Source organism: Embiotoca jacksoni, unplaced genomic scaffold (genome assembly GCF_022577435.1).
Source record: "Embiotoca jacksoni isolate LCO1_2020_lvr unplaced genomic scaffold, fEmbJac1.0.p SCAF_7, whole genome shotgun sequence".
NCBI classification, from domain to species: Eukaryota; Metazoa; Chordata; class Actinopteri; family Embiotocidae; genus Embiotoca; species Embiotoca jacksoni.
This window is the reverse complement of record NW_027185425.1, coordinates 11,489,038-11,511,400: the sequence shown is the minus strand read 5'-3', so window position 1 is coordinate 11,511,400 and position 22,363 is coordinate 11,489,038. Positions and strand designations below refer to the sequence as shown.

The 22,363-nt window shown below is 41.9% G+C and overlaps 2 protein-coding genes across 15 annotated transcripts in view; one reads left to right on the top strand and one right to left on the bottom strand.

The window, feature by feature from the left end:
* Positions 1-11,053, bottom strand: part of LOC138214275 (cytoplasmic dynein 1 intermediate chain 1) — a 55,449-nt gene extending 44,396 nt beyond the window's left edge. The window contains exons 1-8 of one of the 13 annotated variants that reach the window (XM_069175734.1): positions 10,741-11,053; positions 9,766-9,899; positions 9,367-9,484; positions 8,575-8,662; positions 7,501-7,527; positions 7,339-7,380; positions 5,534-5,593; positions 5,220-5,335 (exon numbers count right to left, since the gene is read on the bottom strand). In XM_069175734.1, coding sequence (XP_069031835.1) covers positions 5,220-5,335; positions 5,534-5,593; positions 7,339-7,380; positions 7,501-7,527; positions 8,575-8,662; positions 9,367-9,484; positions 9,766-9,885 — 571 coding nt within the window. In that variant the 5' untranslated portion in view covers positions 9,886-9,899; positions 10,741-11,053. The remainder of the gene's footprint in view (positions 1-5,219; positions 5,336-5,533; positions 5,594-7,338; positions 7,381-7,500; positions 7,528-8,574; positions 8,663-9,366; positions 9,485-9,765; positions 9,900-10,740) is intronic. The other 12 variants (XM_069175732.1, XM_069175733.1, XM_069175735.1 and 9 more) reach the window with 12 other exon arrangements.
* A 688-nt stretch (positions 11,054-11,741) lies between these two features.
* Positions 11,742-22,026, top strand: pdk4 (pyruvate dehydrogenase kinase, isozyme 4). 2 transcript variants are annotated; one of them, XM_069175682.1, is made up of 11 exons: positions 11,742-12,096; positions 12,433-12,574; positions 14,223-14,294; positions 16,942-17,126; positions 17,743-17,832; positions 18,145-18,222; positions 18,896-18,972; positions 19,058-19,156; positions 19,404-19,517; positions 19,875-19,988; positions 20,292-22,026. In XM_069175682.1, the coding sequence occupies exons 1-11, from the start codon at positions 11,979-11,981 to the stop codon at positions 20,436-20,438; spliced, it is 1,236 nt and encodes a 411-aa protein (XP_069031783.1). In that variant the 5' UTR covers positions 11,742-11,978; the 3' UTR covers positions 20,439-22,026. The 2 variants fall into 2 exon arrangements, with proteins under 2 accessions (XP_069031783.1, XP_069031784.1); XM_069175683.1 differs by lacking the exons at positions 18,145-18,222; positions 18,896-18,972; positions 19,058-19,156; ... (1 more) ...; positions 19,875-19,988; positions 20,292-22,026 and having other exon boundaries at positions 16,942-17,152; positions 17,743-17,822.
* Positions 22,027-22,363: the final 337 nt, after the last annotated feature.

The following is a 22,363-nucleotide window of genomic DNA, read 5'->3' as shown; positions in this document are numbered from 1 at the left end:
AATCCAATTTGATGAAATTGCATTCAGGCTTCAACACACTCTCGACTACGAGCGTACTCACGTCACAGACACATATACACGCAGCCAGCTACCCTATACATAAGAGCAGATATGAGAAGGTCAGAAGTTCATATGGAGAAGAAGCTATAAGAAAATCCCTGACTCATGCTTATATTGTTTAAAGCAGGGGTCTTCAACATTTTGCAGGCCAAGGACCCCCAGACTGATAGAGAGATGGAGCAGGGAGACCCTACTATATATACACTGCTCAAAAAAATAAAGGGAACACTTAAACAACACAATGTAACTCCAAGTCAATCACACTTCTGGGAAATCAACCTGTCCAGTTAGGAAGCAACACTGATTGTGAATCAATTTCACCTGCTGTTGTGAAAATGGAACAGACAACAGGTGGAAATGAGGCAATTAGCAAGACAACCCCTATAAAGGAACGGTTCTGCAGGTGGTGACCACAGACCATTTCTCTGTCCTCATCCTTTCTGGCTGATTTTTGGTCACTTTTGCATTTTGCCAGTGCCCTCACCACTAGAGGTAGCATGAGGTGTCTACAACCCACAGAAGTTGCTCAGGTAGTGCAGCTCATCCAGGATGGCACATCAATGCACGCTGTCGCAAGAAGGTTTGCTGTGTCTGTCAGCACAGTGTCAAGAGCACGGAGGAGATACCAGGAGACAGGCCAGTACACCAGGAGACGTGGAGGGGGCCGTAGGAGGGCAACAACCTAGCAGCAGGACCGCTATCTGCTCCTTTGTGCAAGGAGGAACAGGAGGAGCGCTGCCAGAGTCCTACAAAATGACCTCTAGCAGGCCACTAATGTGCATGTTTCTGCTCAAACTGTCAGAAACAGACTCCATGAGTGTGGTACGAGGGCCCGACGTCCACAAGTGGGGCCTGTGCTTACAGCCCAACACCGTGCAGGGCGATTGGCATTTGCCAGAGAACACCAAGATTGGCAGCTTCTCCATTGGCACCCTGTGCTCTTCACGGATGAGAGCAGGTTCACACTGAGCACATGTGACAGACGTGACAGAGTCTGGAGACGCTGTGGAGAACATTCTGCTGCCTGCAACATCCTCCAGTGTGACCGGTTTGGCGGTGGGTCAGCGATGGTCTGGGGAGGCATTTCTTTGGAGGACCGCACAGCCCTCCGTGTGCTAGCCAGAGGTACCCTGACTGCCATTAGGTACCGGGATGAGATCCTCAGACCCATTGTAAGACCATATGCTGGTGCAGTGGGCCCTGGGTTCCTTCTGATGCATGACAATGCTGGGCCTCATGTGGCTGGAGTGTGTCTGCAGTTCCTGCATGATGAAGGCATTGATGCTATGGACCGGCCTGCCCGTTCCCCAGACCTGAATCCAATCCAGCACATCTGGGACATCGTGTCTCATTCCATCCACCGACGCCACATCGCACCACAGACTGCCCAGGAGTCGACTGATGCTTTGATCCAGGTCTGGGAGGAGATCCCTCAGGAGAACATCCGTGGTCTCATCAGGATCATGCCCAGGCGTTGTAGGGAGTTCATACAGGCACGTGGAGGCCACACACACTACTGAGCCTCATTTTGACTTGTCTTGAGGAATTTCCACAGAAGTTGGATCAGCCTGTGATCTGATTTTTCCACTTTTATTTTGAGTATGATTCTGAATCCAGACCTCCATGGGATAATGATTTTGATTTCCATTGATCGTTTTTATGTTATTTTGTTCTCAACACATTCCACTATGTAATGAATAAAGATTTTCAACTGGAATATTTAATTCATTGAGATCTAGGATGTGTTGTTTAAGTGTTCCCTTTATTTTTTTGAGCAGTGTATATTGACAGGTCCAGGCTAGTCTCGTGCTGAGTGAACCGGTGCCCAGCTTTAGTGTGTCGCTAAATGTGTGCATTTCTGGCTGAAAGATAGCGTCTTCTGCCTCCATTTATCCATTCGCTACAATATGTTGGATTTATGTTAATGTGTATTTAAAGACATTTCAATTTGTGGAAAGAAAATAGGGGGGGAAAAAAATATGAAAAAAAATATGAAAAATTGTTTAATCAACCAAAAATTTCACGACCCCATGCAGTAACCTCCGCGGACCCACTGTTGAAGACCTCTGGTTTAAAGTGATTACAATGACACGCACTGGTATCATAGTTTCAATGTGAAACAAACTCCTACTTTTGTGGATCATCTTACAAATTCAGTCTCAATAAACAGTTGATAGAAAAAAAAAATCTGATTTGTTAAATAAAAACTACAGTAAAAGAAAGATTCTTTGGGGGAATTTTTCTTTCGAGTTTAACAGGCCAGAGATCCAGCAGTCCAGCCCCGACAGGAACGCTTTTACTAACCTTAAAATGTTCAGATTTACCGTTGGGACCCAAAAAACAACAAATCACTTATTAAAACACATACTTGGGTTGACAAACAAACATGAGAATCCAAACATCAAGCTCTTTGCAGCCCCCTCCGTAGAGCTTCACACACCCCTGGGACACACCACCATCATTAAGTCAACAGATTCACTCTTCCGATTATCCTTCCAGAGCTGCGAGCTGGGTTTCTCTCCCACTTCTTCCCACTCCTCTCTCTAATAATATATGTTCTAACAAGACACAGATAACAGTTCAGCCCAGGTTGGACCCTGAGGACAGAGAAGAAAGGCAGCAAGAAGTAGGAGATGTGATGATGGACACAAGTTTAGATAGAATAAAAAAAAAAAAAGAGAGAGGACCAAATGAAGAATTTAGGTACTCAAAGAGAAAGAAAAATAAAAATGTAAAAAAGAAATGCAGACATAGATGGGCAGAAATCACAAGCTGAAACATATCTTGGTTCAATGACCCGCCTGTAACCACAGCAAGACCCCAGTGATGTCAGCTCTCGTGCAGCCATTAGAACCAAGCCTTTGGACAGAGGAAACGCTTCACTTCTGCTCATGCAGTTGCATAAAAAAACACCAGGAGCTTCAAGATGAGATCACTGGCTCTCTTTTCTCAAAGCATGTTTAACACACGCACACAAACGTATGTATATAATGAACACATAAAATGCTTTTAAACCTCAAAGACACTATTTAATACCTTTCTAAGGGTGCACATGTGTCCATAGGTTGGGCTCAACAGCCTTTAATTGAAAATGAAGTCTTTCACTTTACATTTAACATTTTTGAATTATCACAGTTATGAATAACTTCATATTCAGCAACATTAACTTTTCTATTGAAGATCTTGTGGAAATTTTAAGTTATAGTCTACTTGTAAACAACCTGTAGCTGCAACCTTAAATTGAGATGCGTGTTGAGAGCATGAGATGTCCTGCCACTTGGGTTCAGTAATCAACAAAAGCAACTGGCCTGAACAAACACACAGCACAGAAATGCAGGCAGGTGCTTCCATCTGCCTCTTTCTTTCCTTTTTGTAGACACACACGCTTTGTGGTAGTCTGCAAAGGAAAGGTCTCCTGAGGCCAAGGTCACCTCCCTGCAGACCACCACAGCTCTACTCTGGTTACCAGATGTTCTCTCACACACACACACACACACACACACACACACACACACACACACACACACACACACACACACAAGGACCTCCTGATCATGATCTTGGAAGCTGAAAACAAACAAACCCAAATGGACCAATACATAGCATTGCTGCAGGCGCTAACTAGTCTCAGTTTGTGTATTTGTTTACATGTCTACACAGACTTGTATATGGTGGCGACTGCGTGTTTGTTCGTTTGTTTGCCTTGTGCATGTGAGTAAACCTGACCGAGAAGAACAGCTTCTGATTCTTTTATGTATATATGTGGGCACAAGTGTGTGTATACACATACATGAGCCAGTGCCCGTGCACTTGTTGAATAAATGATCTATTCCTGATTCTGTCAAGGAAATGGGGGGAGTTGAAAGAGGCCATTTGGATGCTGATCAGAACAGACGTGTGTGTGTGTGTGTGTGTGTGTGTGTGTGCGTGCGTGGTGGTTGCTGTTGGAGGGAGGGCAGTGGAATCCACACCAGACCATCTATTATAATGACAGGAAGCAGGAAGTACAACCCCCTTCACAGTCACATGGCTGCCAGCTGTCTTGGCAACAAGAGGAGGGAAGATAGAGAAGATGATAGGGTGTGTGCGGGTGTGTGCGTGCGTGCGTGCGTGCGTTTGTTTGTTTGTTTGTTTGTTTGCGTGCGTGCGTGCGTGCGTCTGTCTGTCTGTCTGTCTGACAATCAGTTTGGAAGAACACTTTGAGCAGAGAAGTATTTTATATGTACATTCCAACACGTGAAGAAGACATTTCTGCATGGATCTTCTGCATCTGCCAACGGCAAAACACTGAAGGTCAATTAAGTGGAACAACTCCATCCAAATCTCCATTCACTTTCTCCTCCGACAGACAAATACTTCAATCTCAATGCCTTAAGATATGAAACCACCACCAACATCCTGCCAGATCCACTGCAGGAGTAAAGCTCAGTTTTGACCATATGGATCTGTTTAGTGGCTGCAGCTCAGCACACATGTGAACACCCACTTTCAGAGACATAAATCTACACTTTTTCACATGTAAGCAGACATACCCACACATTCTTAAAGAAAACATGCGCAACTACCCACACACGTTTAAACACAGTCATACGCACACATGTACAAAAAGACAGTTTGTTAATGGCACCATTTCTTCACACACCAAATTATGATGGACTGAATGACAGCTTTTCTATTCAGAAACATAAACTGTTCATAACTACAACTAATAAACGAAGTTCATAATTTAAAGGGTAAACACGCATGCACAGATGTCCGTCATTATATACATACAACAGCCACCCTGCAATCCTCCACCATCCATCAACGTTATCTTTGGTGAACTACATCTGTCAGCCTGTTTCCACTTATAGCTAGGAGTCAAATGCATGATGCTCTGGGATGGAAGACACAGTAATTGACAGTCAGACACTTGTCTCCAAGTCTTGTTCTCTTGCCCTCCTCTGGCTGCGTAAGATCTTTACATCCCTCCTGGTCTGCAGGCTTACAACTCACTAACTAAAGCAGTATTTAACTCAACCCTGCAGCATTGACAGTCATTGTAATGTGAAAGCTTTTGTTGCTTCTCGTGACAATTGGTGCCTATTAGACTCTAAATCTGATATGGAATGTCAGAGTATGTTTTATAGTCATTCATGCACACACAGGTAAATATTCACCTTCAGACAGGTGGGCGGTGAGCGGTGTCTGTGTCTCCTTGCTGTAGGAGACCATCTCTTTGGGAAGGAAGTCTACCTGTGTGATCTTCGAGGCCCCCAGCCTCTGCATCTTGCGCCTGGATGAGAGAGAATATGTTCTCATTAGTGTGGTCGTATTATGCATAAACCCAAATAGTCCTATAAGCAGGGCAACATATTTAAAAGGCAAAGTTTAAATGTACCATTTACTTAAATTCAAGTGTCTTTTTGAAGGTGCATGCAATGCCAAATGAGGTGTGTTACAGTGTTATTGGAGAGGAGAGGAAAAAATGTACCCGAGCTCAGAATCAGCCTGCAGCTGCAGCACAGATGGGTCTGTGTCCCACTGCAGTGTCCTGATGTCACCAAGAGGGGGGGCAAGAGAGGACATGCATGTTTACAAACAGACAACATTATAAGAAACAACACTGGCACACACACATTAACACCGCACAGATACACAACACCACATGTATGCACACACATACGCCCTCACCCACGGACCACTTATCTAGAGGACAGCTTAACACAGAAAGTCCCACTGAGTTTCATGCAAACATGGCGCTCTTCATGGAGAAACGTTTAGATAAGTGGATGTAGCGTGGGAGGGCTGTGTATTAGGGAGACATTTTATTTCATTATACATGAATGTATGCTATATATTTAAAGATCTCTGCTCATATCTTGTCACAGACCTTTTGTTATTTGAGTGTTGCGTGAAATACAGTCAGAGGGGTTTGATTCTTGTCTGTGGGAAAGCTATTTGACGTTCAGATCACTTTTAAATGCAGGAAGGATATGCAGAAAAACATGCAGAAAAACTTGTAGCATTTTTTTCTCAAACATCTGCGACATCCAGTTTGAAGCAAACACTTGACGTGACATTATTCCAGTGTTTGAATTACAGGCGAGCTGGTGGGGGTCTCAGCTATATAACAATTAACCTTTCTAATGCTTCAATGAATTAAAAAAATAAACTAAAATGTGTTGTCTTGCCGTCTGTAATTCGAAAAATGTGCCTCTAACATGATTGACTGGGACATGAGCAGGGGATTTATTAATTATTAAAAAAAAGTTGTTTTAATGTTGTTGTTTTTTTGTACGCCTCTGCATAATTATTATTCAATGATTCTAAATGACCGATAACTGAAGCAAACCTCCTGGCAGTGCTGAAAAGCCTCAGTGTAATTCCTCCCCTGCATTAATCCTTTTTTTTTTAAACGCGTATTTAAGTGACATTTTGTATCTGCATATTCATATTTGTGCCAAATAATACATGTAAATCAAGAATAATGTCCAGCAACATTATTACGACCTGACATCCACAGGATAACATGCTGTATTTCACTTACTGCACAAATTAAAAAGATGAAATTAAGCTTTTGAAATAGAAATAAATTCACATATGGAGATTTAGCTTGCTTTAGCTACATGACAATGTACTTGCCATATATGTAATAAATAAGACGGACAAACCGCGAAGACATTTCTGAGCTCATTTAGGGTATTTATATGGTTCTTCAGCAGTTCTAGCCTGTTTCCTAACGGGAATATAGGAATCATTTACTTACAGGGAAATCAAAACAGAACTGAAACCCAAAGAGTTTTCGGCCAGTTGGTGGAAATATACCATCTGTAAAAAGGGTAACGCTTCCAACCCTACTACACTTCTTGATGATACCTTCAGGGACAGCAAACAAGCCTGTTAGACATTCAGCTTGTGCCACACAGCGCGAGGTGAGAGTGGCAAGGCATTTCTTTAGCCTGACAGACCGGCTGTTTTACAGTAACAGTGATGACACTTTAAGCAGCACTGTCAACTCTCCGAGGGCTGAAAATGACTTCTGTAGCTCAACTCATGCGAGCAGAAATCTTTCAACCTGGTATTAAGGGAGACAGCAGGGCTTGAGGCTGGAAGAAGCCAGAGAAGAGTGGAGAAATGAAGGAAGAAGGGGCACTGCACTGTTTTGATCTTATAAATCATGACGGGCACATCGATACGACTACTGACAACACTGTGGGTGTCTCTGTGTTCACATGAGGGTAACCTCAGCTAAACAGAGGTAACGGGGATTCCTGGGTTTGACATGAAAATGCTTACCTTGAGCTTTGTGCTTGGAACTTGTTTTTAGAGAAACCTGACCTAAGAGGGGACACACACATACACAGCCACAAATGGAGAAGCTCAAAATGGCATGCCATCATCCAGGGTGGATTTGGGGGGGAAAAAAATATTTCATTCCAGGCATTAGTGCTAACTCACCAATTTGTAAAATCCAATTGGTAAAAGCTAAAAAGGAGTACAAAAATCTTACATAAGAGAATTTGCACTAAAAACAGTTGACTTTCACATGTTCTTCTGCCCCAATTCCACCCCTGGCCATACCAGAACAACACATTACTAATGACCCCTGAAGGCATCACTCACACATTGACCTCACAGTCTGCTGCCATTAAAAAGCAAATGGAAAGCGCTTGATGACCACTCTTGTCCTAACAGCGTTCACCATAGCAGCCATGTGCAGAAGTTAAGGTCTGGTCTGCTGGGTAATGAATGTAGAAGCATAAGTAAATGATGCAGTAGCATGAATGACACGAGGTAGTAAATGCTGTGATTGCAGCCTACAGCAACATACAGGAGGGGAAAACCTTGTCTTTAATGCAGACATATGCCCACTGCTCCATATTCACAAGATGTTACATTAACTGGCTCATCAAGGCTGCTTTTTGAAAGTTTACTTCCTCACACAGATAATATTTGAACTCTTGCGTCTCTATTTTCATACTTATGCTTACTTGGAGAAAGAAAGACTACAGCTGAGACTGACCTAAAGATCAAACTCAATTTCTCAGCACTAGTTATGAGATGGCAAAAGCTGCACAGTGGTCATCAAAACACTGGATGCCATGAAAAATGACAGGAACCACACTCAAAACCTAGCAACACAACTTCCCCATCAGTGACACCCATCCTTACCTAAACCTGATGTGCCATTGACAAGAAAAGAAACAGAAGATGTGTCAAAAAGGACTACGTGCCATAAATGGTTACAGCCAATGTTGCCTGCATAAACTACTCAGTTTATCGGTAACCTTTTCAAAGAGCAGGCCTGGTACACAGTTTCCAAGCGTCTTTATCTTCTCTAAAAGTATCTGAAATGTATTTTTTTGTTTAACTTTGACAAGTGATGGAAATGTTTTACAAATTTGTGTTTATCTTTGAAAATGTAAAGCTATATTCTTTTTCAAAGTTCCCAAAGAGAGGAGAATAAAACGTATAAACCAGGAAAGACTTCTGCCTCTAAATTTTGGCACACAGTGTGTGACTTCGGCCTACCTGCCTGCTGCTCCTCCATCAGCTGAGTCCTGACTCCCCGTCTCGCTGGGCGTGCTCACTGATTTGGAGGGGGACACAGGCGTCGGCACTAAATCACGAAAATTACAAGTATCTCACATTAACGGCTGCAAAGACTCAAAACAAATCGGGATGAAAAGCAACAAATTAAAACGAGTGATGTACAAATAAAATACCTAATTAAAAGAAAGGAGAGGGATGGCAGGGTATCTAATACGTTGATGACTTTTTACGCGTTATTGAACTGTACTCAGCTGCTTTTGAAGACGCATTATAAATAACTTAAGCTAAGAATAGGGGAAGCAGTGACCCAGATTTGAGGGGTTGTGGGTGCTATTACAATTTCAGACCGCTAGAGAACAGTGATCTTCCAAAATCTTGCAGGAAGTGACCCAGGGGATTCAACCTACTTTGATATTTCACATTAAAGGAGACGTATGCTCTGAGCAGCATGCTTTTCTAAATGAAAGTGGGACAGTCATTTCTTAGCAATTATTTCAACCAGAACAGAAATAGTATATATACATGTCCACATTTTACATACTTTTACAGTATGCTGCTATATGCATCTTCATTCTGTTACATAGTAACGATAGTCGAACTACTAAAGGGCCTCTCAGAGGGTTTTTTTTTGGCTGAAATGAATGAAGTTTGGTTAAATACAGGATCAATCATTGTAAGTGTTTCACTAAACCTTTTGCTGTGATCAGAAGAAGACAGTGTAAGAATATTTAAGTATTCATCTCTTGTTTAGAGTATAAGAACATCATGTACCTAGTGGAGGCTCCGGTGAGATGCCAATACTTTGTAGCAGGGCCTCAGTCTCCCTGCGCTTGCGATCTAAGTCTGAATCCTCTGGGGTCGCCTCTGCCTTCTGCTGGCTCTCTGACTTCTCAGGATACAGAGAGAAAAACAGCAGCTTACCCATCACGAGTTAAAAGATTCACAGGTTCACAACTCGCACGTCACTGATTTAAAGAAGAAATAAAGACATGCACATTTTGATCCAAGATTCCAACACCAACCTTCTGAACACAAATAGATGTTTGCACGCATGGACACACACAACCTCAGCCTTTTGTGTCACGGCCTGACAAAAAGCAGTCAAACACACAAACAACACACACTAGAGTGCAATACAATATGAGTGCCTGTAGTGGTGAATTTACTCACTTTTTTCCTTACCTCTTTCTTCTTCCTCTCCTCCTCCTTTCTTTTCTTCTCCTCCCTGATCTGGGCGAGGCGCTGCTTTTTACGCTCAAGCTCTGCTTTGAGGTCACTTTTGTCCGACATGGTGTCCAGTGGGGCTTTAAGTAAAAGGGACCACACAGGAATGAACTACGTATGCCATGTCACCAGCGGTTTCATTACACCATGATACAGCACAAAGGGGTATCAATTTATCCTGTGAGCCTAACCGCTGGTTAACAAAGTCCTGTGGGTGTGGCAGGTATACATCTGTACACAGTAGATTACTAACCTTGCAAATAATAAGGATTTGTTATTGTGAAAGCAGCTTTCAACAATAGTCAGAGCCAAGAGGGATTTAGCCTATTTCAGTGCAACTTATTCAGAGTATGTAGGTTATATCTATGCATATGCATCTTTATGATGCCACTGTTCAGGTCCTCAGTCCAATCAATTATAAATATCACCAACCTTTAGGTGTATTGTACATTACAATACTTTCAACACTCAAATTTAATGACAAGTCAAACAGTTCAAAAGTTAAGCACGCACTCTTTATGTTTGGAAAACATACTGCAGATATTAGTATGATTAAAATGATTTAGTAGTATGATTGAATTAAGAATATGATGTGGATGTGTATAAGGGAGTGCAGGCCGTTTATTTAAGAAACTTACAGAGACACTGTCTTAATGGAAAATACAAATCGCATACCTTAATATGTAGTCAGGATGAAAAGCAAACCATTTGTATGGCCCTTTGACTGGCTAACATTAGCAGGAAACTAATGCATTCGCGTGAAGCTAATTTTCCAGCGTGACAGCATTTATAAAATCGCCGATGCGTTGAAGGCCTTGTCATAAATTGTACAATTAATTTGGCTAACGAATAGCTTACAAAACATGGGGTATTTTGATCGCCAACACCCGTGCACAGCGGTGTTACTGTCCCGACTCGTACCTTGTCCACTCGTAGTGATAATGATGTGTCACCGACAAAGATGCTGTCTCACTGCTGCACCTCGGAGAGAAAAAAAAAGAAAAAGAAATCAACACATCCTCTACCGTGGCCTCGGTCTCACTGTTATCGAGGCCTCCGCCGCACCACCGAGTAGGTCGAGTGGTTACTGATTATTACACGGCATTTCTGCAACGGATCACCCAAATAATACATAAAACAGGTGCACTGACTGCACACCGATACATCCCCTCGGAAGAGCAGGGTGATGTCGGGGAGGAGGGGAGGAGGTGCCACCTCCTCGGACAGGCGCCGTCATCGTCTTGACGAGCAACGTCGCCATCTCGCGTCCGTTTGGAGAAGTGCGTCGAAATAGTACAAACTTTTAACAAAGAGATGATTACCGGACCATTCATTCCAGGGCCTCTGTAAGTTGTTGTTTTTTGTTGTTGTTGTTTTTTTTAGAAAGGATACAAGGGCTGAAAATGCGGTGAGTTTTTGTTTGCAAGCGAAGAAGCGACCCTACGGACCCTGAACGTTAAAGTACAAACGGCTCGTCCAAAATGTGCACCTAATACACACCCGTGGTCAGAAACACCCGTTTGTGACCAAAATAACTGCGGTGAGTATTTAAAGGGTGAAAAACAAACAAGGTATTTTGGATGTTTTTGTCGGTAGGGGATGCTGTAATAAAACATTTTGTTATTCAACAAAGCCGTTTTGAGCCCCTTTATTTTTTTTTTCCCCATCCGCGTTTTGCGGAGGCACGCCCCCTAACTTATCTGTGATTGGCTCTGAACCCGCTAACGACAACATTCCACCAATCGAAGAACAAAGGCAAATACTTTCAGCCAATCAGAGGTGGAGTTGGGCGGGTTTTCGGGAATGAGGGTGGGAAAGAAAACCCCGCGACCACCGCCCAAAGCCAGGAAACTCTTGTCGCTCATTGGTTGATTTTGTCGCCAGTCTCTCGTCTTCCCCGCCCAACAATAACACGCATCGCTTTAGCACTTGAAGTTGAGTCTGGAGGGCACGCAAAACGACTTTTAAATCATGAAAGGAAACCGCTCGAGAAGGGTAATGTCCGGGGACCTGTAACAAGCCTGCTGAAGACGGTATGAAGGAGATGACACAAAGCGTTAACACTGCTTGCTGAAAGTCGTCAAATTGGATTTTGTTGAGGACAGGACAGTTTGTCCCTGATTCACTGACAGCTGGGGTCTGCTGAGGGGCGAGGGAAAATGAAGTTCGCCCAGTTTTTGCTGAAAAACGGCTCTGTTGCTGGCATACCGAAACAAGTGGAGAGGTTTTCTAAGTTTTCCCCTTCTCCCTTATCTATGAAGCAGTTCATTGACTTTGGTAAGTGTTACAAGTAATGATACCTCCTATGCATTGAACCTTGTTACCTTTTTTTTTTTTTTTTTTTTTTTTTTTTTTTTGCACAATCACATGGCTGTCGCACAACTCACGTTATTTTCTTTGTGTGGTGACCACTGATTTTACAGATATTTTCTAAATGGATCTGCAAGATTTCTTTAATGAGCACAACAGCAGATGTTGCGTCCATAAAAATCTGTGCATGCTTTGGAAAGTTTGTTGTCATCTGTTTCTTTTTTTTTTTTTTTAACAAAGGTAATGGTTTGGTGCTTTCTCATTGACGTTTTTCTCCTGACCTTGTCCCCCATATGACTGCAGGCTCGGCCAATGCATGTGAGAAGACATCATTTGTGTTCCTGCGACAGGAGCTTCCTGTCAGACTGGCCAACATCATGAAGGAAATTGATTTCCTCCCTGATAAGCTCCTCCGTACTCCTTCCCTAAAGCTCCTCATGAGTTGGTAGGACAATTACACTGCAAAGTATCTCTTTTATATTGAGTGTGTTGTTCCAAAAACATATTACCAAACCCTTGGAACGATATTCATAATCCACCGGTTGTTCCTTTACGGTTCTGCAACAGCGTTAAAGCAAGTAGATGGGAAGAATAAAAGTCCCACTCAACGGCTACTGTCTTTTTTTTTTTTTTTTTAGAAGCCCCAGACTTCTTGGACTATTTAAGTGGTCATTCAAAGATCGGCTCACGTTTCAAAGATCGTGCCATACAGACTACACCCACTCAATGCTTCAGCTCAGCACAGGACTGTCTCAAACGCTGATGTCCAGGCCACTGAAGCCCTCTCCTTATCATTCCTCCAAGGATACTCCCCTCATATTACAAGCATCTGGATATTTAGCTGCAGATATGAAACATCCTTTCTATAAGGCATTTGCCTCCTGTAGATTTGGTGGTTATGTTGAATCAAATCCGCTCCCCCCTCACCCACGGGCATATGTGGACGTGTGTGCACACGCCCGTTATAAGGCACACTGAGGTCTAAGGAAGGACAGGCTGTTTACATTCCAGGTACACTAAGCACAGGTGAGCACGGGTAGGAGAAAGGATTTTTTTTTTTTTTAGAGTAGCTGTTCTGATGATGGACAAACATGGACTGAGTTAATGACGTAGGGCAGTCCTACTCTCCCCGTGCCCTACTGCCAGATTACACTGTATACATCACAGAATGAGTGCTACAGATGCAGGCTAGTCCTCTACAACTCAGTTGAGTTTGTTTGCAGCAGATTTTCTCCAAAGTCAAACCAGCAGTCATGCGTCTGTGTTCTTTTCCCACTTGGAGTTTGTTTTTCCACGCCAGCGGCTGCCTCATGCTGAAACTCTGCGGCAGACTTAAACCCCAGCCTGTTGCTTGGGGTTCATGTCATATGAAGACATGCTAACAACAAAGGTCATTACTCCACCCCCACTCCTTCCAAAGGAACTGCAGCAGCAGCAGCAGCTATATTTGGCCATGCGCTGTTCCTCCTGCACTGTGGCATTCCCTTCCCCGCGACTGCAAAACTCTTTGCATGATCAGCAAAAAAGGCTTGATATCGCACTTGTTAATGTTGTTGATAAGGTCAGAGAGGTGACGACTTGATATTAACAGGAAAATCTTGTGACAGAATCCGTCGGCCATTTGCATGTTGGAAAGTTAAGGGCAGAAGGTCAGTCGTGGGACAAACTCGTCACGTAGGAATCACAGCCACACTGCTGTTCACCTTTCACCCAGTTTCTCTATAGTGAGCACTAAAGAGTGTGACTCAATGAGCTCAGCACCCAAGTCTTCCTCATCCACTGGCATACACAAGAAGTCTTAGAATAACAAGCAACTATTATTTAATGAGAGGACAGTGGAAATACGGTCTAATTAGACGGTTATTAATCTGTCTTTTTAAGGACGTCTAACATAACGGCAAATCTGCGCTTACTGCTCTAAGTATTTTTTACTGCTTTCACATGAAGTTTCACATAAACATGATCACTAGTTAGGCTAGATGTTTTTTGTTTTTTTTAATCATTTTCAAGGGTTTTTGTTTCATCTGTTAAATGAACTAGAGTTGAAGCTGTTTCTGTGCTCTGTTTTAAAGCTGTCCTTTTGTGTCCGTCAGGTATTCACAGAGTTTGATGGAGCTTGTAGACTTTTTAGAAAAAGATCCAGATGATAAGAGTGTCTTGACAGAGTAAGTCGTTTCCACACATTTACCGCTACACGTGTGTTGATTGTTAAAAATGTCTCTGCCTGGGTTTTGGTTTTGTCAATAACATTTTTTTTTAATTACGGAGTAATGGCTAATACTAATCAAAAAATGTTGTAATGATTTGATAAGTGATTTTAATGCCAACTTCAGCTCGCTCCAGAGTGAGATCAAACTCGGTGAAAACATATGTAAATCGAATGCCTTTTGTGAAAACAGCTGTAATCACATTACTGAAGTTCATATACATTATTAGACAGCTGCTGAAGACCGCAGTCAGACCCAAAAGTAGAAGATGAATTATTGCATAACGCCAAAGTATCTGTGAAGTTAATCCTCCACTGCTTCAGTGAAATTCAACAGGGACTGACAGCAGTTATTGCTTTGATTTGAAATCAGTTTTCTTGTTTACTCAGCACATACAGTGGGTACGGAAAGTATTCAGACCCCTTTAAATTTTTCACTCTTTGTTTCATTGCAGCCATTTGCTAAAATCAAAAAAGTTCATTTTATTTCTCATTAATGTACACTCAGCACCCCATCTTGACAGAAAAAAACAGAAATGTAGAAATTTGTGCAAATTTATTAAAAAAGAAAAACTGAAATATCACATGGGCATAAGTATTCAGACCCTTTGCTCAGTATTGAGTAGAAGCACCCTTTTGAGCTAGTACAGCCATGAGTCTTCTTGGGAATGATGCAACAAGCTTTTCACACCTGGATTTGGGGATCCTCTGCCATTCTTCCTTGCAGATCCTCTCCAGTTCCATCAGGTTGGATGGTGAACGTTGATGGACAGCCATTTTCAGGTCTCTCCAGACATGCTCAATTGGGTTTAGGTCAGGGCTCTGGCTGGGCCAGTCAAGAATGGTCACAGAGTTGTTCCGAAGCCACTCCTTTGTTATTTTAGCTGTGTGCTTAGGGTCATTGTCTTGTTGGAAGGTGAACCTTCGGCCCAGTCTGAGGTCCAGAGCACTCTGGAAGAGGTTTTCTTCCAGGATATCTCTGTACTTGGCCGCATTCATCTTTCCTTCAATTGCAACCAGTCGTCCTGTCCCTGCAGCTGAAAAACACCCCCATAGCATGATGCTGCCACCACCATGTTTCACTGTTGGGATTGTATTGGGCAGGTGATGAGCAGTGCCTGGTTTTCTCCACACATACCGCTTAGAATTAACGCCAAAAAGTTCAATCTTGGTCTCATCAGACCAGAGAATCTTATTTCTCATAGTCTGGGAGTCCTTCATGTGTTTTTTGGCAAACTCTATGCAGGCTTTCATATGTCTTGCACTGAGGAGAGGCTTCCGTCGGGCCACTCTGCCATAAAGCCCCGACTGGTGGAGGGCTGCAGTGATAGTTGACTTTGTGGAACTTTCTCCCATCTCCCTACTGCATCTCTGGAGCTCAGCCACAGTGATCTTTGGGTTCTTCTTTACCTCTCTCACCAAGGCTCTTCTCCCACGATTGCTCAGTTTGGCTGGACGGCCAGGTCTAGGAAGAGTTCTGGTCGTCCCAAACTTCTTCCATTTAAGGATTATGGAGGCCACTGTGCTCTTAGGAACCTTAAGTGCTGCAGAAATTATTTTGTAACCTTGGCCAGATCTGTGCCTTGCCACAATTCTGTCTCTGAGCTCCTTGGACAGTTCCTTCGACCTCATGATTCTCATTTGCTCTGACATGCACTGTGATCTGTAAGGTCTTATATAGACAGGTGTGTGCCTTTCCTAATCAAGTCCAATCAGTTTAATTAAACACAGCTGGACTCCAATGAAGGAGTAGAACCATCTCAAGGAGGATCAGAAGAAGTGGACAGCATGTGAGTTAAATATGAGTGTCACAGCAAAGGGTCTGAATACTTATGACCATGTGATATTTCAGTTTTTCTTTTTTAATAAATTTGCACAAATTTCTACATTTCTGTTTTTTCTGTCAAGATGGGGTGCTGAGTGTACATTAATGAGAAATAAAATGAACTGTTTTGATTTTAGCAAATGGCTGCAATGAAACAAAGAGTGAAAAATGTAAATGGGTCTGAATACTTTCCGTACCCACTGTATATCAACATTTGGTTGGTTTGACTTTTTGTCAGGCACATCTGTTAGAACTTGTTTTGAACCTTTAAAAGCTATTTCTTCAACTTGCCGCTTCAATTGGTTCTATTATAATTACTGTAAGACTGCTGCAGATGAACACTAAAGCAAACAGAAGCTGATGTTTACGATTTGCTTTTCAGTTTGTAACTCCAGGTGAAGTAAAGGATGATGCTTGTTGCAGCCAGAAGTCTTTTTCCTTACATTTAGTATAAATGTATCGTAGACGGGAAAATCAATTAATAAATGTGTTGATAAGTGATCAGCTGTCTTGTAACTGATGAGTATATTAGAGATCAGCTCTTACACCAGTCCTAGAGATGGGACAGGGCTCGGCAGCAACAGTTGTCAGGTTACCTTTGGCAATGATTTTGAGAAAAATGGCTACCAATTCTTAGCCTTTGGTGGACCGTCAGTGGTTACCTTTTGTTAACAACTAAAAAATAGGGACAGCAAACACCAAATTGTGCACCTGCAATTGAATCTTTTTTTTTTCTTTTTTTCCTCACATATTGATACATCTATTACATTGTTTTCCTCAGATTCACACAGACTCTAGTAAACGTCCGGAACCGGCATAACAACGTAGTACCCACCATGGCTCAGGGTGTGGTGGAGTACAAGGATGCTTTTGGCGTGGACCCTGTCACCAACCAGAACGTTCAGTACTTCCTGGACCGCTTCTACATGAGCCGCATCTCGACACGCATGCTCATGAACCAGCACAGTCAGTATAGCACTCTGTGATTAACTGTGAGTTAATCAACACAGCTAACACTCACAGCTCATGTCATTTTAAAGTGGCCCTGTGGATTTCTTTTTCGCGTTCACATTCGGTGTTACACACCAAAACACATTGTCAGCATACTTGAGGTCTAACAACAAGTGCATTTTTTTTCTTCACATAACATGTGTGAAGAAATGTCTTTAAAGACATTTTTAAAGAAGTATTTTAGATACTGCTACACTACCGGGGATCTAAAACTCCACGAGGAGCCTTTATTTTACACGTAATGTGCTGATTCAGCAGTAGGCAGTGATCTCAGACAGATTTAAGATTTAACTGACATATAGGTGCCATATAGTCACCACCCTGGCTGACTTTATGATGCTCACTTATATTGCAGTGAGCGATTAATGCGTCTGTCACGACTGCCAGCCGAAAATGAGTGTACACACAGTGTAGCTTTGTCAACAATAAGTGTTCAGCTATTGTTAACAATCCACACTGCAAAGAACAAACTTTAATATACCTAATAGTTCTTTAGCATTCGCAAATAACATTATGTGAATTGTGTGGAATTTTCGAGTCACACATTGGGTTTGTTGTTTGTGCCCTACAGCATTAATCTTTGATGGCAGCGTAAACCCAGCTCATCCCAAACATATCGGCAGCATCGACCCCAACTGTGAGGTTGTGGAGGTCATACAAGGTAGTGAATGATGTTTCTTCATCTATGCGCGCGTGTACACGCACACACACACACACACACACACACACAGAATTTGTTATCTCTTTTTTAATTGTACAGATATCATGATTGTTTGACCTTAAATCATCTGGTTTATCATGCTGCCTATGGTTGTAGTGGACCCACCTTTGAATGTTGTGTTAACTGGTTCAGTATCGGACAGAAATCATAAAGTCTGCCAGTGTTGTTCTCCAGTCAGCACGACTCATTTATTCTTTGTAGTTTTAATTTCTGACCGTGAAAAATAATCATTTGTTTTGTTTGTCTTTGTAGATGCGTACGAGACTGCAAAGATGCTGTGTGAGCAGTATTACCTGACGTCTCCTGATGTGGAGGTCACAGAGGTTAACTGTAAGTCTTAAAAACAATCAAATAGTTTCTATTTTCAGAATGCAGCATTGTGCCATATGGATATTTCCTACAGTAGGCATCTATGTGAGAGGATAGTTTTGCTGGTGCTCTCCTGAAATACAACTGGACCTAATCTTTGTTGGTTTAACTGCGGGCCTGGGTGTCTGCCAAAAGCCCTGAGTCAGCATTAGACATTCCTCGGCTTGAACTATACAGGTTATACCTACACAGGAAGTGGCAACCTAAATAAGAACAGCCTGTCTGTTTTATGTTGTACATATAGGGATTGAAAAAAAATTCAAGGATATCAGTGAGGACATGAACCAGCACTTTAAAATATACGAACCTGTCCAGCATGTTTTTGAAAAATAAAGCTTAGATGGTGACCCTTACAGAAAAAAACATGAGTTTCCCTTCCCTTTTTTCTGTGATGGGGGGGTTTGGCTGTAATTGTTTTTCAAATGATTAACGTGTCTTCAGGCAGAGCTAATATGTACTTAAAAAGAACACCTGATCATCCAAAAAGCCTGTTTTTACAACTTCCAGCTGCAGACTCACTGGATTGTTTTTCAACACGCTTCTCACGGTTATACATTTGTTACAGTTTTAACAAGCAAACACGAATAAAGTGTCTTTTTTTTCTGATGATTAACATTTATGAAATGTTTGACAGCCAAAAACCCTGACCAGCCCCTCAACATTGTATATGTGCCGTCCCATCTCTACCACATGCTGTTTGAGCTCTTCAAGGTATAGTACCCAACAAGCTTGAAAGCCAGACAGTTTTTTCACCGTTTGTTTGCTCGGTCGTTTTGTAACCTCTGTTCTCTGTCAGAATGCCATGAGAGCTACAGTAGAGACCCATGAGACGAGCCTAATATTGCCCACGATCAAAGTGCGTGTGTCACTGGGTACTGAGGACCTCACTATCAAGGTACCATAAGGGTGATGAGGGTTAAGATAGGCCACATCTTTTTTTTTCACTAAAGGCAGTATCTACTGTGCACACTGTACTGTGCTCTGAGTCTGTATTACCTCAGTTGATACTGTAAATAACCTCGATGACTTCATACACAAAACATCACAGTTTAGATTCTGTTTAAGTAATAAAGAGTTCACTGAGCATGACGGTGCTGGCAGAACAATAAGATGATCCTTGTGTACCTCTCCTTTATTTCAAGATGTCTGACAGAGGAGGTGGAGTCCCTCTGAGGAAGATCGAGCGTCTCTTCAGCTACATGTACTCAACAGCTCCCAGTCCGGTCCACCAAGACAACTCTCGCAACGCACCTCTGGTGAGACTAAACCTGTCGCTCTGAGACATTTATTTTTTTTTATCTTTAACTCCTCAGTGTTGAGGGTCTTTGTCACAGCATTATCACTTACAAGACTACAAGCTTGTCAATTTAAACTTGGGAGTTTAGTAAAAGCTTGTCGTGATCTGTCAAAATGGTGTTAAAAGTAAACCAAGCCTCTGCTCTAAACAGAGGCTCAAACACATGCACATGGTTGGAAATTAGCTTCTTACAAAAAGGAATGCAGTCAGCAACATTTCATTGGTTTAAACTGTAACCATGAGACCGCAAAGGCGAATCATTAGAAATACTGTAACCTTCTTGCTGTATTTTAACCCCTCTCCCTCCTTCACTCAGGCTGGTTTTGGCTATGGTCTGCCCATCTCCCGCCTGTATGCCAAGTATTTCCAGGGAGACCTGCAGCTCTACTCTATGGAGGGCTACGGCACCTCAGCTGTCATATACCTGAAGGTGAGAACACCTCTAACAAACAATGTTAACAACAACTGTGAGTGCCAAGTAGGTGCAAAGTTCACATACAAATGTACTGCCAGCTACACATATTGGATTGACTGAGTGGTGACAGAAAGAGACTAATTAGATAATACAGATGTGTGTCTCCTTCAAAGTTATAAGTCACATGGTACATATTAGAGATCAGAAATATTTGCCTTCCCGTTGTCTTGAGTTATACTTCAGGAAAGCCTGATGAGAAACAACCTGGGAATAATAAGGATCCAGACTAATTAGTTCCCCGCTGTGCTGTATCACCAGGCCCTGTCCTCAGAGTCAGTGGAGAGACTTCCTGTTTTCAACAAGTCAGCCTTGCGGCATTACCAGACCACCACAGAGGCTGATGACTGGTGCATGCCCAGCAAGGAGCCAAGGAATCTTGGCAAGTATGAAAGGACTCAGTGGTAGTGGACCAAGGGAGGCAATTAAGGACACTCTAAATCGGTTTGAATGAAAGAATAATAGAAATAAGAAAAGAAGGGTTCATGTTGGAGAAAATGGACAAATGTGTACTGAAAGTAGGAGAAGGAACCAAAATACTTTCAGTGTGTTGCTTTGATTTTTGTTCATGATTTTTGGATTCTTCTGGCACTTAAGAGAGAAACTCATACAAAGAAAAACGCTCATTGTTGGTATCAACAATCATCTGTTGGCTGCTCACCAACAGATGAGCAGCCTCATCTATTAGTGGCTGAACCTAATTTCAAACCAGCCTCCAGATAATTTAACCCACCAAAAGCTCACATTTCATTCTGCTATCTGATGACTACATGCTGCTAATGGAGATGGAACAAGTCAAGTGTTGATCACCTGTTGCCTCGGTCTTTACACAGAAACAAGCACTCTAACTGCTTGCATTTGATTTTATTCACAGCGTATAAATTCATAATCTAAAAACCGTATGTTAAATAAATGTGTAACGTTGTCTCATAGGTTAAATGTGTATCAATGCTTGTTAAAGTTAAAGTGTTAGTGTTCAAGTTAAACAGAATGGGAGCGTGACAAGCAGGGAGCGAAGTCTGTTCTTAACTTGCCGCTATCATCTGCAGCTTTTCTTCAGACACACGACTGCTGCATTTCATTGTCAGCGCTCAACTGCAACATTGCTTTTGTTTTGATCGCATGAATATATGTATAATCAGTTGTTCCCTTTTTAGTTTTCGACAAAATGAGATGTAAACAAAATATGATCCTTTTGTTAGAGGATTGTAAATTCATCTGACTGAACGATGAACACGTGCAAGTTGAATTTGTTTATTGTAAAAACCTCCAAGTTAACGTTGACCTTTACGATAATTTTACCATCTTGAACCTAAATTACACACTATTCAACTTTTTAAGAAACTTGTCAGTGTTCCCTGAGAATACCTGGAACAGATATCAGCATATTAGAGGTCATTTGATAAAATCAATCATACAAGACAAGTGTTTTGTATTGATGTAAGTGTTATATATTTAAGTGACTTATTAATATATAAGGATGTGAAGGCCTATATCAGATGATGCACTACAGAAAACTACTTCAGCTCTGTCATAATACATATCATCTGATAATAATAATAAAAAAAAAAAAAAGTCCCCTTGTGGGATTAATAAAGTAATTATCTATCTATCTGTCTCTGACAAGTATTAAATGAGATATGAATACCTTCATGTTGGGTGTAATTTTGTGAATTTCTCTTGAAGTAAAGGACATGTTTTGTTCACTTTTTGCTCTTTAAACATCACACAAAGGCCAACTGTCCCGATGCTGAGTTTGTGGTTCGCCACTAAAAAAGACCAGTGAATGTGGAAATGAAAATGAATGTCACCTTTCATTGTGTCATTTCTTCAGCTTTTTGCAGCTCATTGTAGGATGTATAACTTTGCTATTCATTGTCTGTTAATGTGTTAAGTGATATTTTGCAAGAAATTCATGCATGCGACAAGAAAAAAAAGTCCCATTTCATCAAGTCATTGTTTAGAAAACCATTAAAGTGTTTCTTGTGTGTGAACAGCCCCGTGTGCTCCTGCTCTGTGTAATGTCTCTGGAAGTTGTTGTCTGCTTTCCCTCCCTGTCCACAGCTTGTTTTCGGAAACTTTGCTGTCAGCCACCGTAGCAGACACGGTCCAGTGACTTTTCGTGGCCAGCTGCCAACAGGGACCGAGAACAGACTGTTCTGCTTTGTTAGGCAGCTTCATTAGTGTCCCCACTTATGCCGCGCTCTTTCCTGGGTCTGTCAAATTTCTCTGTTTACTTCATTTAGTCCAGTTTTACAGTCTACAAATTCAACGTTACGCGAGGTCATTCTGAAAGCTAAGACAATAAATATATTCAATATATGAATAAATTA